The 15,021-nt window shown below is 52.6% G+C and overlaps 1 protein-coding gene across 2 annotated transcripts in view; it reads left to right on the top strand.

The window, feature by feature from the left end:
• BMP6 (bone morphogenetic protein 6) overlaps positions 1–15,021 on the top strand; it is a 145,273-nt gene that overhangs the window by 128,631 nt on the left and 1,621 nt on the right. Inside the window, exons 3-6 of one of the 2 annotated variants that reach the window (XM_061195699.1) lie at positions 5,733–5,881; positions 6,374–6,571; positions 13,964–14,040; positions 14,880–14,990. In XM_061195699.1, the coding sequence (XP_061051682.1) occupies positions 5,733–5,881; positions 6,374–6,571; positions 13,964–14,040; positions 14,880–14,990 (535 nt within the window). Of the gene's footprint in view, positions 1–5,732; positions 5,882–6,373; positions 6,572–9,969; positions 10,186–13,963; positions 14,041–14,879; positions 14,991–15,021 lie in introns of those variants that run through there. The other variant, XM_061195700.1, reaches the window with a different exon arrangement.

The following is a 15,021-nucleotide window of genomic DNA, read 5'->3' on the forward strand; positions in this document are numbered from 1 at the left end:
CTGCAATGAGAAGCCGGCGCACCGCAACGAAGAGTAGGCCCCGCTCGCCACGACTAGAGAAAGCCCTCACACAGCAAGGAAGACCCAACGCAGCCAAAAATAAAATAAATAAATTATTTATAAAATAAATAAATTTATTTAAAAAAAGAAAGGACATAGGTCTTTGTTTCTGGAACTATGCCTTCTGGATTATTCATTCCCAGAAACAGGTTGCTTTGGTTGCCAGCATCTCCCCTGGGACGTCCAGCTTTGTGGGAGTTGGGCCATGGTTGTGATCAAGATTTTGTTTTGCTATTTCTTTTAAAATGAGAAATTAACAGTATTTTTACCGTTTTAATTCCCCATATTGGGCAAGGACGTGGATGTGGGGTTGGTGATAAGAACTAAAACATATAAGATTTGCCCATGACATGTTTAAAAGGTGGCAGACCCTTCATTCTATCAGTGTTCGATCGCTAGGGCGTGTTGGAGTATTTGCCCCGGTGTCTGGGAACGTTACTGTGTCTGCGTGGCCAAAGAGGCCAGGTTAGGTGGCCATGAACTTGTACAAAGTAATCTTCCGCCTTCCCCCTCTCTCCCTGTCTTGGACACATAGGAGCAAACCTTCTAATAATACTGCTGCTTTGGACTTGATCTAACCTGTGGTTCTGATTATTAGTCTAACTCTAACTCCCTGAGGGTAAGGCCAATCCCTAAGACAATCAAACACTTACTTGTGAAGCCTACATGACTTTGCATGATTTTAAGGAGAGGAGCAAGGTATTTTGAGAGCAGACAGCTTTGAACCTTAAGTCTAAAAAGCAGGCCAAGGTCATTCTCCTCATACTCGAGAGGGAGAGTGCTGGAGGACAGCGCCTCTGAGTGTGGTCCCCAGACCAGCGGCACCAGCATCACCCGGGAATCTGTTAGAAGTGCAAGTTTGCAAGGCCCCGCCTCAGAATCTCTAACAGTCTGTGTGTTAACAAGGCCTCCAGGGGATTCTGATGCAGGCTGGCCTTGAGAACCTCTGCTATGATGGTTAAGAGCCAAGTTGCCTGGGTTCAGATCCAGCTGAGTGAGTGTGATCAAGCTGCTTAACGCACATATGCCTCAGTGTCTTGCTCTGTAAACCTGTGCTGGTATGAATAGTACTTTGTTTGCCTCTTCGGGTGGTCGTGAGGAGCTGACATATGTAGGAGCGGTCCCGTGGTAAACACCGTGTAAGGGCAGAGCCGTGTTAATATCCTGACAGCAAAGTGATTTGTACTGGTTTAGTGAAGACGAAATATCCCTTACAGAGTGTAAGTGCCTTTGGTATATGAACTTTTCTCTTTATTCTCATCCTAGAGGTGCAAATTGGGTAAATTCAAGTGCCATAAAATCAATGAGAGCTTGGCTGATTATATAATAATAATGTTCATTCACCCTTGTTACTCAAATCTGTGTGTGTGTGTGTGTGTGTGTGTGTGTAGCAGTTTACTCTGATTTGTAATGCTTTGTTTTCAAATATCCTATTTCTTTCTATCTTTTTAGTTGGTAAAAGTTTAGATGTCATCCTCTATATACAATACATTACATAAGAAAAAAGTAAAAATCCTTGCCTTACTGTCTAATTTTCATTGATTTTTGACTTTCATTCTATTTGAAAATTGTACTTCTCGCCTAAAGAAGACCTCGATGCCACTGGAGTGGGGTTTAGAAGGGAACCCCTGCTGTTGGCGTAGCAAAATCAGGAGCATCTTGTTTGAGGCAACACTTTGACAGAGTGCGTAGACTGAGAAGGTCATGTGTCATTGAAGAAAAGTAAATAGATGTGGGTCAGACCAGACCCATTTTAGTGACTTGCCATAAATAGTGTCTCTTAAATACCTGAGTTACTGGAAGCATTGAGCCAGTGAAGTCCCTCCTCAAAGCTGTCATTCTTTTTGAAAGTTCCTCACCCTTTCTGAGTGTGTGTCAGTGGTGTTTGCAGTCTAGACAGAGGGTGTTGTGCTTGGGAAGAGGAGGAGGGTGAGACCGGGGAGGCCACTGGAGTCCCAGCAGCAGGTGTTAGGCATCTCAACCTTTACTTCCTGCATGACCTTTCACCCCCTCCTACACTGACCCTGATGTGAGAAGTCACTCATGATTTCTCATCCTGTGCCAGCCCTGAGCATCTGAATGTGTTTTCCGTATCCAGCTGCAATTGGCATTGATGTGCAGTGGATTTTAAACTCTGACTTTATTCTAAGCCCTTGTTTGGGTAATTACTACCTCTACCCTGTACTTTAGAAAAAAATTTTTTATTGAACTAGAGTTGATTTACTATATTTTGTTAGTTTCAGGTATACGGCAAAGTGATTCAGTTCTGTGTGTGTACATACATACACACACACACACACACACACACATATATACTTTTTTCAAATTCTTTTCCATGATAGGTTATTACAAGATGGTGAATATAGTTCCCTGTGCTATACAGTAGGTCCTTGTTGTTTATCTATTTTATATACAGTTGTATGTATCTGTTAATCCCCAATTCCCAATTTATCCCTCCCCCCTTTCCCCTTTAGTAACCATGATTGTTCTCTATGTCTGTGAGTCTCTTATTTGTAAATAAGTTCATTTGTATCATTTTTTAAGATTCAACAAATAAGTGATATCATATGATATTTGTCTGCCTATAGTTTTCTTGACTCTGCTTTTGAAGCCTGAGCTCTGGTTTCAAGCTGTGGTTACCCCACTTAACACCTGTGTGGCCTTCACACACTTACCCTCTCCAGGCTGCATGCCCTCAGCTCTAGAAGAGACACGTAATAGGACCTGGCTTCCCCGGGCTTCCCGAGGAGTGGCGGGAGCTCTTCTCGAGGCCCCGCTTGGTGAAAGCACACGGGAAATATTTGCTGTTCCTCCAGCCACGGAGCCCAGCTATTTCAAGCCCGTGCTCTCCATCACTTCCCTTCTAAGGGACCTGAGCATCCTAGGTTTAAGTGGCTGAATTTGATTCGCCCTCAGTGCCCTGAGCCCCGGAGCTCTTCCTGTCTCCAGGCTCAGCTGCGACCCCGCCTGTGTGGATCCACGGGTCTCCTAAGCCGTGAGGACCGGCGTTGTCCTCGCTGGACAGTCAGAGAGGGGTGGCCCGGAAGCACCACCAATGCCTGGGGACCCCAGTGTGACTCCGGAGCAGAGTCAGGGTAGAAACTCGGGCTCCCGTGTCCACCAAAGCCCACTCACCCTGTGGACTTCATTTCTTCCCCGTCATGGTTATGCATTCTTCCTCTTCCCTCTTTAAGCCACGCCCTTCTCCTCTTCTCCTTTTTCTCTGCCTCTGTCTCCCACTTTTGGATGACGGCCTCCTGTCCCACCCCCCACTTTCTCTGCTAACAGGCTCCCCCGTTCCTCCATCATAAATTCTTTTTAAATATAAAAGCTCATTCTAGCTCTTTCTACCAGCTATGCCACACTCCTATCTTGGGCTGTATTTCTCTGCATCCTTGTTACAAGTCCTGAAAACATGCTGGTTGCCCCATCGAAGCTCTTAGTGACCAGTGGCCCTCGGCTCTAACCCCACACGGACCCCCTTCACCTCAGGGGCAGCCTCACGCCCTGACATTCTCACCGCGTCTTCATTCTAGAAGCCGCCCCTCTGACAAGAACATGTCTTGTGCATCCTTTGGGACCAGGGTAACTTTTCCCACATTGCCGTTCATGGTGTCTGTGTTATTTCTGGATGAAGGTCTTCTTCAACCTTCCAGAACAGCATTGATGTCTTTTTACATCTTCACTTCAAAGCTTTGGACTTGCCATCCCCTCTTGCTGTTTTCCACGAACACCCCCTGTCTGCCTGCCCACAGTCACCTCAGTGATGGGGGGGGGAGTAATTTCTCAGCAGGGGGTGTGACACATGCGGGGAGGGGGGGCGCTTTATAGATGGCAGGCGGGGATGTGCCCCCTGCAGACTCTGTCCAGCAGCTGAGTAAACGATGTGTAGCCACACCTACTGCTTGGAACTTGGAAAAGATGACAATAGCATTGCCTTCTAACTCTGAGCCATGTAAACAGGAAAAATTGTTTCCCCTCTGAGAAGTCTAACATTTTTAACTCAGATGTTTCACTGGTCTCCCAAACGTTTGATGGGCTAGAGATACATTGTATTCATTTGTCACAGGTTGTCTTTCATAATAATCTCAAAAGGCAGGAAGTCATTGTGGAAAACTCTGAATCCACTTACTTTCTTTTCACCAGATTGTTCTTGCACTTACTGGTCATGTGTCCATAAACTCACACCTGAGTCTCAGTTTCCCAAGCTGTAAAATGGGGATAATGATATTCTACCTAGTTTTCAGGATGGTTGAAGCAAAGTAGATGCAAGCGCTTTATGACCGATTTAAATGTATACTGTTAGGACTTCCCTGGTGGCGCAGTGGTTAAGAATCCGCCTGCCAATGCAGGGGACACGGGTTCGATCCCTGGTCCTGGAAGATCCCACGTGCCGCGGAGCAACTAAGCACGTGCACCACAACTACTGAGCCTGCGCTCTAGAGCCCACGTGCCACAACTACTGAGCCCGTGAGCCACAACTACTGAAGTCCGCACGCCTAGAGCCCGTGTTCAGCAACAAGAGAAGCCACCGCAATGAGAAGGCTGCGCTCCGCAACGAAGAGTAGTCCCCGCTCGCCGCCAACTAGAGAAAGCCCACACGTAGCAACAAAGAGCCAATGCAGCCAAAAATAAATACATAAATAAATAAATTTATAAAATAAATAAATAAATGTACGCTGTTAGTATTGTGATGGTCATCTTAAATTTAGTATTGAATTCTAGTAATTTTTCTGTCCTGTAAGCTCTTGCAGCAAAATATTTCCAGCACCAGGGAATTTGACTCTTTCCATGGCTAAAACCTCTCCCTTCCCTGTCATGGGAATTCCAGGCCATTTCGTGCCAGCGTCCCTGGGACGTCAACTCAGACTGTGTCCTTGTGACACACCAAGGTGACCTTCACCAAGCATCCTTCACGCTGCCTTGTCATGGCATGTGGGTCCCTCACCCCATCTTCCCACACTAGAGTTATATCAGTTGGAAACTTAAAAAAAAAAAAAAAGTAAAAGTAGTCCCTGTGGAGCCCAGTGGAAGGAACGGGCTCGGTGAGTTTGCCTCAAAGGGCCCCAGCGTGGCTCACAGCGGGGCCGGGACAGACTTAAAACTCACCGTCCACATGGGGAACGCCGCGGCTCTCACCGTAGGCCATGCAGAGGCCTTAATTAAAAGAACTGATGATTACTTAGAAATAGGATGTGAATCCTGGCTTCTCCTTTCACAGGAACTAACATGTGAGGATTGTCGGGTTCTGAGCTTTTAAAAAAATGAACAAAGTACAACTTAGTAAATGCTCACCTTTATTGATCCTGATTTTAATATTTTCTTAACCCTTTTCCTCACTGCCCCCTCCCCTGCCTCTCTTTTTAGAGTTCATTAGCTGCAAAGCATGCGACAATAGGACTGTTTATTTATTTTGAATTTACCTTCATTCTAAAAAAGATGTGGCCTGAGCAGCTGTAGTGAGGCTTTTGGTGACACCGAGGGGCCCCCCATGTCATCAGGCAGCTGCTGTCCGTGTGGCGTGTCCTGTGTGATGTCACACCAGCCGGGGCCACGGCGGGTCGCCGTCCCTGATCCGACGGTGGCATCTGTCGCCTGACACCGGGCAGGACGGAGTGGGGATGAGCTGGGGGCCCTGCACCCTTCATCCTGCCACCTTTTCCCTCTTTCAGAGACTCTGACCTGTTTCTGTTGGACACGCGCGCCGTGTGGGCCTCGGAAGAAGGCTGGCTGGAATTTGACATCACAGCCACCAGCAACCTGTGGGTCCTGACCCCGCAGCACAACATGGGGCTGCAGCTGAGTGTGGTCACGCGGGACGGTGAGTTGGCCGAGCTCGGGCCGAGGGTCGTCGGCCTCCGCTTCCTTCGCGGCAGGGGTGGCAGAGCCCTGGTTTCCGGGTGGGCCCCGTGCGCCAGGATGGCTTGGCTTCCTGTGCCCTCAGAGCCACTGTGGACGAGCAAGGCCTTCCCCCCAAGCCCCCTGGCAAGGACCTGGAGACGGTGAGATGGTCCGGGGTCCGAGAGTGCCCACGGAGGGCAGCGCCCAGGCAGAGGCTGGGGCGCGCTGAGAGGGAGAGGACGGCGGGACCGGGTCCGGGTGCCGACACTGAGTGGGTCAGTGGGCGCCCCTCCCGCGCCTCCGGGTCCCCGCGCCTCCGCGTCCCCGCACCAGGCACCGGCTGCCTGTGACGCTGCCTCGCCGGGCGGAGGCACGTGATCAGGAGGCAGGATGAACGGGAGGCAGGGACGAGAGCAGCGGCACGGGGGGAACCGGGGGTCCCGCCACCCTCCTGCTTTGGTTTGCCTTCCAGGGCTCGACATCAACCCCCGAGCCGCCGGCCTGGTGGGCAGGGACGGCCCCTACGACAAGCAGCCCTTCATGGTGGCTTTCTTCAAGGCCAGCGAGGTCCGCGTGCGCAGCGCCCGCTCGGCCGCCGGCCGCCGGCGACAACAGGGCCGCAGCCGCTCCGCCCCGGCCCAGGACGTGTCGCGGGCCTCCAGCGCCTCAGGTGGGTTGGGCGACCCTGTCTTTGCGGGACCCTGTGGGCTCTGGGGCGTCCGTGACACAGGACCCGCCAAGGGTTTCAGACGCCGCGCGGTTTCTGCAGACCCGCGCGGAGGCCGCAGGTCCTGGTCAGCCCCTGATGACCTAGACGGGTCCCTAGGCCGTCAGAGGGGCGCGCTCGTTACCCCGAGGTTGTCTCAGGCTGCAGACAGCCTCAGAGTCTGTTTTTCCAGAAAAGCGTCCTTTTGTTTGGTCAGGTCTCTCCGCCTCTTTCCATGCCCGTGACGATCCTTAGAGCGCCGAGCTTTTCTCCTAGTTGCGTTACGCCGGGGAAACCGTGACGTACGAACTTGGTACATTCGTGCAAGGTGGGCTGGCGTTTGTCGGTGCTCTCGGCTGGAAGTGATATGGCCAGTCAGCTCCAACAGCCCTCTCTGATGGATTTCACTGGTGCATTTGACTGGCAAGTTCAGGGTTCTACCTTTAGACGTGGTTAGATCCGTGGGCTCAGATGATATTAGGAATCTCTCTTTTTCTAGCTTGGTCTGTTGGTGGCATCCTCAGAACGCCTGTCTTGAGGTGGTGGTCAGGAAGGCAACCTCAGCTTCAGAAAGAGAGCATCTCTCTCGTGGTAGCTTCAGACAGCCAGGTTGGGCCCAGGTGCTCACCCCCTGGAGGTAGGGGATGGAGTCAGCCCCCTCCTGCCCTGAACAGGCAGGGTCAAAGGGCAGGAGAGAGGAAACAGCTCCCACTGACCGAGTGTCAAGTCAGAGGTCTTTCCGAAATGCTCCCTCCCACGCCGTGCCTTCTGGGGAAGAGGCACGGAAGTCCGCTCGTCAGAACGCGGGGGGGTGGGTAGCAGGTGTTCCCTCCTGACACCCAGCTCACAGAGCTAGTCAGTATTGAATTCAAACCAAGGTACATCTTACTCTAAAGTTGGTGCTTTCAAGTTCTGGGTTTCCTTTTCCTTTAAATAGCCCAGAAGTCAAGCACGAAGTTGAAGATTTGCTGTAGGATTTGCAGTTGGAGACCTTGCTTCCCTCATTACTACTCTGTGACTTTGGACAAACCTAATCCACTTCAGCGTCAGTTTACCCAGCTGTTAAGTGGGGATGATTGATCCTTGGTGGCTTTGCTGGAATTAAATGAGTAAGCATTGCTCTGGCTCAGAGATGCCTCCAAGCATGGGAAGGTCTCAGGGTGTATGTTAGGCTCCTCTGAAGGGCTGTAAAATACTTCTGGAAGATGTATTAATTCTTCCAGGTGACTGTTGTCATCTTGTCGTCTTCCATGGCCGGCAAGAGTTCTTGGAACTTTCCGAAGCACCCCGTTTTCCTTTGGGAAACAGTGTCTTCATTTTGGGCTCTGCCTCCGCGGTTTCTGTTACCAGTAACCTGGATGTGGAACTTGTACCACCCGATGTGATGTGACATTTTGCTGCTTTTCCTCCTGGTGTTTCTTGGAAGCCTCGCCCAGCATGGGTGTTCCTGTGTTTACCACTAGAAACAGTCAGGGTTGGGGTTTAAAGAAGAAGAAATGATTGCTTGCCTTTATTCGCTTGGCGGGAAGCCTGCTGAACAGTAATCATCGCAGTGCTGTCCTCGGGGCACGGCGGTGCAGCCGGCCAGTGGCATCCATTCATTAACTGTGGTCAGTTTGGTACTGGGACCTCAGGCCTGAAGGCGGCTCTTGAGGTGCTGATTGCTTTTTAAAATGAAAATCTCACTTGATTTACTCCACATCCCCTCCCCCACCAGTACACACATAAATTTCTTTTTTAATCGAGAAAACATGTCATCTGTGATTTGGGTTTTCGTGGTATCACTGAATTATTCTCTTCCAAGTCCCTTTCAGCATTTTGTTTTCAGTTTGATGAGTTTAAATTAAATATGAATAGTAAAGGTGGTCTAACTTGTAAGAAGAGGCAAGTATATCTGCTTTTTCTTGGTCTTCCCACCCCCCAGCCCCGTACTTTCAAACATGCTTTGTTCCTTTCAGCAGCACTGAGGCAAAGAGTTCATAACAAATGGGCCTGGCCTCACCTGTTTAAAGGCCCAGACCCCCCAAGAAAGTATTACTACGGAGGGTCCTCCTTCCCTCCCACTATCTTCAAAGACTCTCTCAAGCTGGTCCAAGAAATGGCCCAGGTTAGGCTCACTGAAGTGCTTTATCGGTTTGGCCCTTTCCTCCTTCCTTATTCTTGCCAGTAATGGGAATGGAGGTGCAGAGGGGATTGCTCTTGGAGAAGGTATTTCCAGAAAGATGGCCTGCTCTCCAGGGGAATGGACCATCGGTTTGCGCTTTCTTTCCGGGCTACGGTGGGGCCAGATGTTGCTGGGTCTTCGTGAACCAGGTAGATGCTGCCGAGACAAAAAGCTGTGGTCTCGGGTGTGACTCCAGGCGGGACTTGCCCCTTGTAAATCTTCCGGGAGGCTGAAGGAAGAGATGGCTTGGCCTCTGCTGCCCCCCGTCTTGCACAGAGTGCTGCTGCCAGGGAACTCCTACTTCTCCGCTGAAACAAACACCAGCAGCAGCCCACCAGCGACCGTCCTGCCTCTGCGTAAAGAAGTTACCATCTTTCATCCAGTTGCCTGTCATCAGGGTGAAACATGGCAGGGAAACACGTGGCTATTTTTGGAACTGAGCTGCCGATGCCGGAGACGGCGGGACCCGTCCCCAACCAGGGAAAGACCAGGAGCCCGTCCTCCTCTTCCCCTGACCCCTGCCCACCAAAATCTGCTCTCGCACGTGTCCTTGGCCTTCAAGCTGGACTTCCCAAACACATGCACCAAGCAGTGGGTTTGGACCGAAGTCTCCCCGGATGGGTTTGACCTGCCCTGGCTTCTCTGTCGCTGTCTGCTCCGCGTGGATGTTGGATGTTGGATGTTGGCCGTGTCGCACTTCTCCAGTGGGCTTGGATATTGTCTGGACCATATCGTTCATCGTTTGACACGTGTTTTTACTAGTCCTGGTCCAAGCCGTGCTGTGCAGCCCACTGGGGATTCTAGTGCCTCTGGCCATTCTTTTCGGCCTCCAGGCTACCAGCCAGCCCACTGCTCCTGTGGCACCCCATCCACAGCTCCCCGAGCTCTCACTGGGTGGTCTCATTCTACCTGCTGCCATTCACCCTCTTTCGTAGTATCTTTCTCTCAGCGTCCATGATTTTGTCTCCTGGGGGACTGACACCACCTGACCGACCCATTACAAGGGTTGTGACAAATGGCCTTGAGGGATGGTTCCATGTGGTGATTCTAGATTCTGTTCTAACTCATTTTCCAAGACATCTTTGGGGTGTGGGGTAGTGAATGTGATTTCAGTTCAGCTGGTGAGTCTGAGGTTTTCTGCCATGTCCACCAGCTGGCTGCCAACACCGTGACTGAGAATTGCTCTTTGTTTTGGCAGATGAATAGTTCTGAAACATTTTCTGCCACTTTGAACAATTCATGTCAAATTGGATTAGCTGACCTTTGGGCCTCCTTCATCCTTGATGTTCATGTTGCCATCACTCAGCCCTGCCGACTGTCTCTGAACCAGCAACTTCTCAAGACCCTCTCTCTTCTTTGGAATGAGCTCTTCATCGATTCAAATGCTACCTGTGAGCATCTCTTAAATTCTCCTTCTGTCTCTTTCCAACCCACCCAAACACATATCCTTTTTAAAAAAATTTTATTTATTTATTTATTTATTTATTTGTTATTTTTGGCTATGTTGGGTCTTTGTTGCTGCCCACGGGCTTTCTTTAGTTGCCGCGAGCAGGGGCTGCTCTTTCTTGCGGCGCACGGGCTTCTCATTGCCGTGGCTTCTCTTGTTGCGGAGCACGGGCTCTAGGCGAGCTGGCTCAGTAGTTGTGGCGCACGGGCTTAGATGCTCCGTGGCATGTGGGATCTTCCCGGACCAGGGACTGAACCCATGTCCCCTGCATCTTAACCTCTGCGCCACCAGGTAAGTCCCCAAACATGTATCCTGAAGGGTCCTGGGAGAAAAGGTGGCTCTGGTACATGTAAATACACTATTGACCTTCTCGTTGCTGGTTCATATCTTCTATCCCTTGAACTTTCCAGTTGGGACCATTCAGTGTGCTTCCAGCACAGGAAAGGTAACCAGAGCTCATCACTTGCAAAGCAGTGATGTGGGTACTTTATTATGACTATGACATGTTTTGCTGTAGATTTCAGGGAATTTCAGTGCACAGACTAGGGGGTCTCATTCTCCCAGAGCAATGTTTGCTTGGCCTTTTAGTTCCTGGCAGGTGTCCCCTCTAGCTCAGCACTTGCCTCCACGGGTTGACATGCCAAAGATGAGAGGGCTTATCCACCATGGACACCCAACGCTTGGGAAGAATGGACATGGGTCAGGGCTGTGACTTAGCCGTTTATAGTTCTTCAAAGGCGTTGCCAATTTTAATTTGCCATTTTGATCTTAAATTCAAATTTTAGGGCCTGGAGCTCGGCTCCCAGATGTCTCGGTCAAGAGGTAGAGGCTCGTCCAGGGCTTTCTAAATGAAACCAGAACTTAATTCTCCACAGCTGTGGAGGACAGGCATACCATGAGTGATTGGAAAGTTAGAATTGTTCCAAATTCCATATTTATAATACTTGACTCTTGTCTACCATTACGCCCCTTTAGGATAAAAGTTATCAAGGAGTGAAGCCAACTAGAACCTGACCTTCTACTCCATCCCTAGGTTCACCCCTAATGAATGTGCTAATGGCCGGTAATGCTGAATAATAAAGAGGCGTGAACAGGTGCTGCAAGATGCCCGAATAATTCACCAACTACTACCAACTCCCGAGAGGGCACTGGGGGCCAGGGTCCCTCTAGGAAGGGACAGAGGTGCATGAAGCAGGGAGTCTCAGGGCTCAGTCTTTAAGGGGAAGCCTCTGTCTGTTTTCAAGATACTTAGCTCTGTATTCTTTTAAAATCAAGACCAAGGCTGAGATCAAAGCCCCGCTCAGATTAAATGGAGCTGTATAAGACCTTGAAATCCTGCAGCCACAAAAGAACAGGACTTCACTGTTGCCTCTCACGCTAACCATCTGGTTGTAAACAAAATTGAGCCTCTGAAAAGCAAGCTGCCCCCCACTCCTGCCCCCCGCCCAACGCTTTACGAGATTATTGACACCAGAAATCAAAATCCCAGTGTGGTCCCGGGGTCCCGCAGTGTCAGTGGCACAGGAGCTGGGCCTCCTCCAGCAGGTTCTTAAGGCCCCGTTGATTCTGTGGGGTACGTGGGAGCCGGAGATTCCTTCGGGATAAGCTGGGCGGATCGGGCCGGAGATTGGGGGGGAGCGGCCAGACCGGTGCAGACAGGGGTGCCATTTTAACAGCTGCTCTTTGTCCTTGCCCTTGTCATTCTAGGAGGGAAGGGAAATGAGAGCAGCGAATTGTTCCCTCTAAAAAACAAGCTTCCTCTGGGAAGACTCTGCAGCCTGATCTCAGAAAAGCCGGGCTGTGCGGACAGCATGCTCTGTGCTCCTGCTGTTCTGGTGTTTTCCTGGCCGAGCATGGGGCCTGCAGCTGGTGTGGCCTGGGGCAGGGGAGGTGGTCAGCCCCACACGGCCCGGGCGGCCCGTCTGCAGAAGCCCTCCCGCTCCTCCCCTGCCCCCTGGTTTCTTAGGCCGCCCTGACTCTGTCTCTTTCCTGCTTCTTCCCCTCTCCAGTCTCCCCTTTGTTCCTCTCTCCTCCTCTCTTGGGGCTGGAAAGGACAGCAGGCCGGCTGCCCGGACCCCTGGGACTTGGGCCGAGCTGGGGCCGCAGGGATTCGGGTGCAGCCGCCTCCCTGGTGGCTGCCCGGCCCCGCCTGCGGCGTGATGGGGCCCCTGCCCTTCTCATCCCGGCCCCGCTCTCCTGAGAATCTCTCCTGCCCAAGGGAAGCAAGGGCCAGACTGCGGAGACCGCGGGGGGTTGGCCAGAGCGCGCTGTTGGCCGCGGCCCTTCCCCACGCCCTCTCGGTTCCATCTGGCAGAAAGAGCAACTGTCCCTGCCCGCGTCCCGACGCCAACGGGGGATCCTACAGTCCAGTTCCGTCCTGACCCTCACGGCCTGGGGGGAGCACAGATGCCAGCAGGTCAAGGGCTTGGCCCCCTGCGGATGCCACCTGCGGTTCTGTCCCACTCAGTGAGATTCAGGGGTTCCCACAACGCCCCCTCCCGGGTCTGATGATTCACTGGAGCAACTCAGAGGACTCAGGAAAGTGCTCCAGTTATGACTCCAGGTGGATAGAAAGGACGCAGAGGAGGAACAGCCCTCCCCCCTGGGGATCCGGCGGGTCGCTCTCCCCGCGCACGGTCGCGCTCACCCACCCCCAGGCTCCCCTGAGCCCCGTGTCCAGAGTTGTCACGTGGGTCTCACGACTTGAACTCCATCTCCAGTCCTCCTCCCTTCCCTGGAGGTCAGGCTGGCCCGCGTTCCAGCCTCTGATCACGTGGTGGTCCTTCTGGTGAGCAGCCCCATCCTGAGCTCTCCGGGGACCCACTAGGAGCTGGATTATCACACAGGAAATTCCATGGTTTGGGTAGCTCTTCACATGTCCTTAACTTCATTCCACCAGAACTGCTCTCTCTTCCTCTCTCTCTCCCTCTTTAACTGTCCCTTGTCTGAACTCCCGGTGGGGTTTCTCTCCAGCCCCTGCGCACGGTGTTCAGATTCTGTTTTGTACTGGCGTGAGCTCTGCACGTCTCGTGGCACCCCGTCCATTCCCTGAGTCGCTGGAGGCCAGAAGCCTTGCCTAACGAATCCTCGTGTTTCCCGTGGCACCTCGCAGAGGGCATGTCACGCAGAAGCCGCCCCGTCTGGCCTAGATGAGTCAGGGTGCTCCTTGTCCTCCTGCCAGCGGTCGGTTAATGAAGCCAGGCTAGCAGGTCCTGACACACAGAGCAGGTGCGTGCACTTCAGCAGACGTGGCGCTCCCGCCCCGTCCCCGCTCCCGGCCTCCCTGGCAGGCCTGGCTCCAGGGCGCCCCCTTCGGGAGGCTCTTCTGGCCCAGCAGCTGTCCTCCCAGCCCCTGCGCAGCTTCGGGACAGTCCCTGTTTAGAAAGCGCGCGGAACCTGCCTGGTGTGTCTTGCCTGTGAATACGATGTCCTCCAAGTCAGGGCCCCGGGGTGTCTGGGGCGTCTTGGTCCGACAGGGGGATCACCACAAACATCTGTGGCTTGAAAGGCGCCCGTTCAGGTCAGTAATGACGTGTGGTGTGCCAGCGTGCCCGGCAGTGACCCCAGAGTGGACGAGACGGAGTAAGTCAGACACCCGAGCAGCTGGGAGCCTGCAGAGCTGTGGGCGCCCCTGCTGTGTCTAGCGGGGGGGCCCCGTGCACGGCTGGCCCGTGGTTAACGGTCCGGGTAAGTTTGTAAATGAAGGACGAATGAGTTAACTGTGGCATCTTCTGATCTCCAATAGATTACAACAGCAGCGAACTGAAAACAGCCTGCAGGAAGCACGAGCTCTACGTGAGCTTCCAAGACCTGGGGTGGCAGGTGAGTGCTCTGGACAGCAAGGGAGACGAGGGCCCTTTCTCAGCAGTCTCTTCTCATCTTAGAGGCAGCAGCCATCATCAGAGACCTTGAACTTGAGGGCCGAGAAGGTTCCTCCTGTGAAGGCACTTAGGAGCCCTCCCAGATGCCCGGGTCGTGGAGTGGGGGGGCAAAAGGCCCGCCCACCCGTGCATGAAGCCCCCCGGCTCCTTTTCAGGTGCCCAGGCTCCCTGTCCCTCCAAATCAGTAGCCCATTTCCCAGTGCTCTTCTCTCATTCTCTCAGGGTCCACAGGGCCTATATTGCTTTGGGCATTTAAACAAGTGTTCATTGTGCTTTGAGAAAAAGTTGGAAGAGCATCTAATAGTTAACTTCTGCAAGGGCCATATACCGGCTCACCCAGACTAGAAGCGCACCAATGTTTTGCCTCCCTCCTGAGGGCCACTGCTAGTTAATAAGAGAAGACGCAAACTCTAGGTGTCCAGTGATGGAAGATCGTTCCCATGTGCAGGTGGCATTGCGGTGACTGGGAGTACCCGGGCTCCTGGAGAGGCTCCTTTGGTCCAAGTTCATGGAGCCAGCCACCTGCAGGCCTCCAGGCCTGGGCGGGCCAGGAGCAGGTCAGGGCCTTGTGGGCCTGTGGAAGGAGCGAGGGCTTCAGAGTCGGACTGACCGGGTTCACAGCCTCGCTTTGCCCCTCGAGTGTGACCTCGACCTGCTGTGTCTGTCTCCTTAGCTGCCCCATGTGAGTGATTGCTTCTCGCAGGGTTCCTGAGGGCACAGGTGATACGAGGCGTGTGTGTACCTCACTCTCTCTGTTGCTTCCTTTTGCTTTGAATGAAGGACTGGATCATTGCACCCAAGGGTTACGCTGCCAACTACTGTGATGGAGAATGCTCCTTCCCTCTCAACGCGCACATGAACGCCACCAACCATGCCATCGTGCAGACCCTGGTGAGCGCCGGCATCGCCACGCGACTGGGGA

Source organism: Eubalaena glacialis, chromosome 7 (assembly GCF_028564815.1).
Source record: "Eubalaena glacialis isolate mEubGla1 chromosome 7, mEubGla1.1.hap2.+ XY, whole genome shotgun sequence".
Classification (NCBI taxonomy): Eukaryota; Metazoa; Chordata; class Mammalia; order Artiodactyla; family Balaenidae; genus Eubalaena; species Eubalaena glacialis.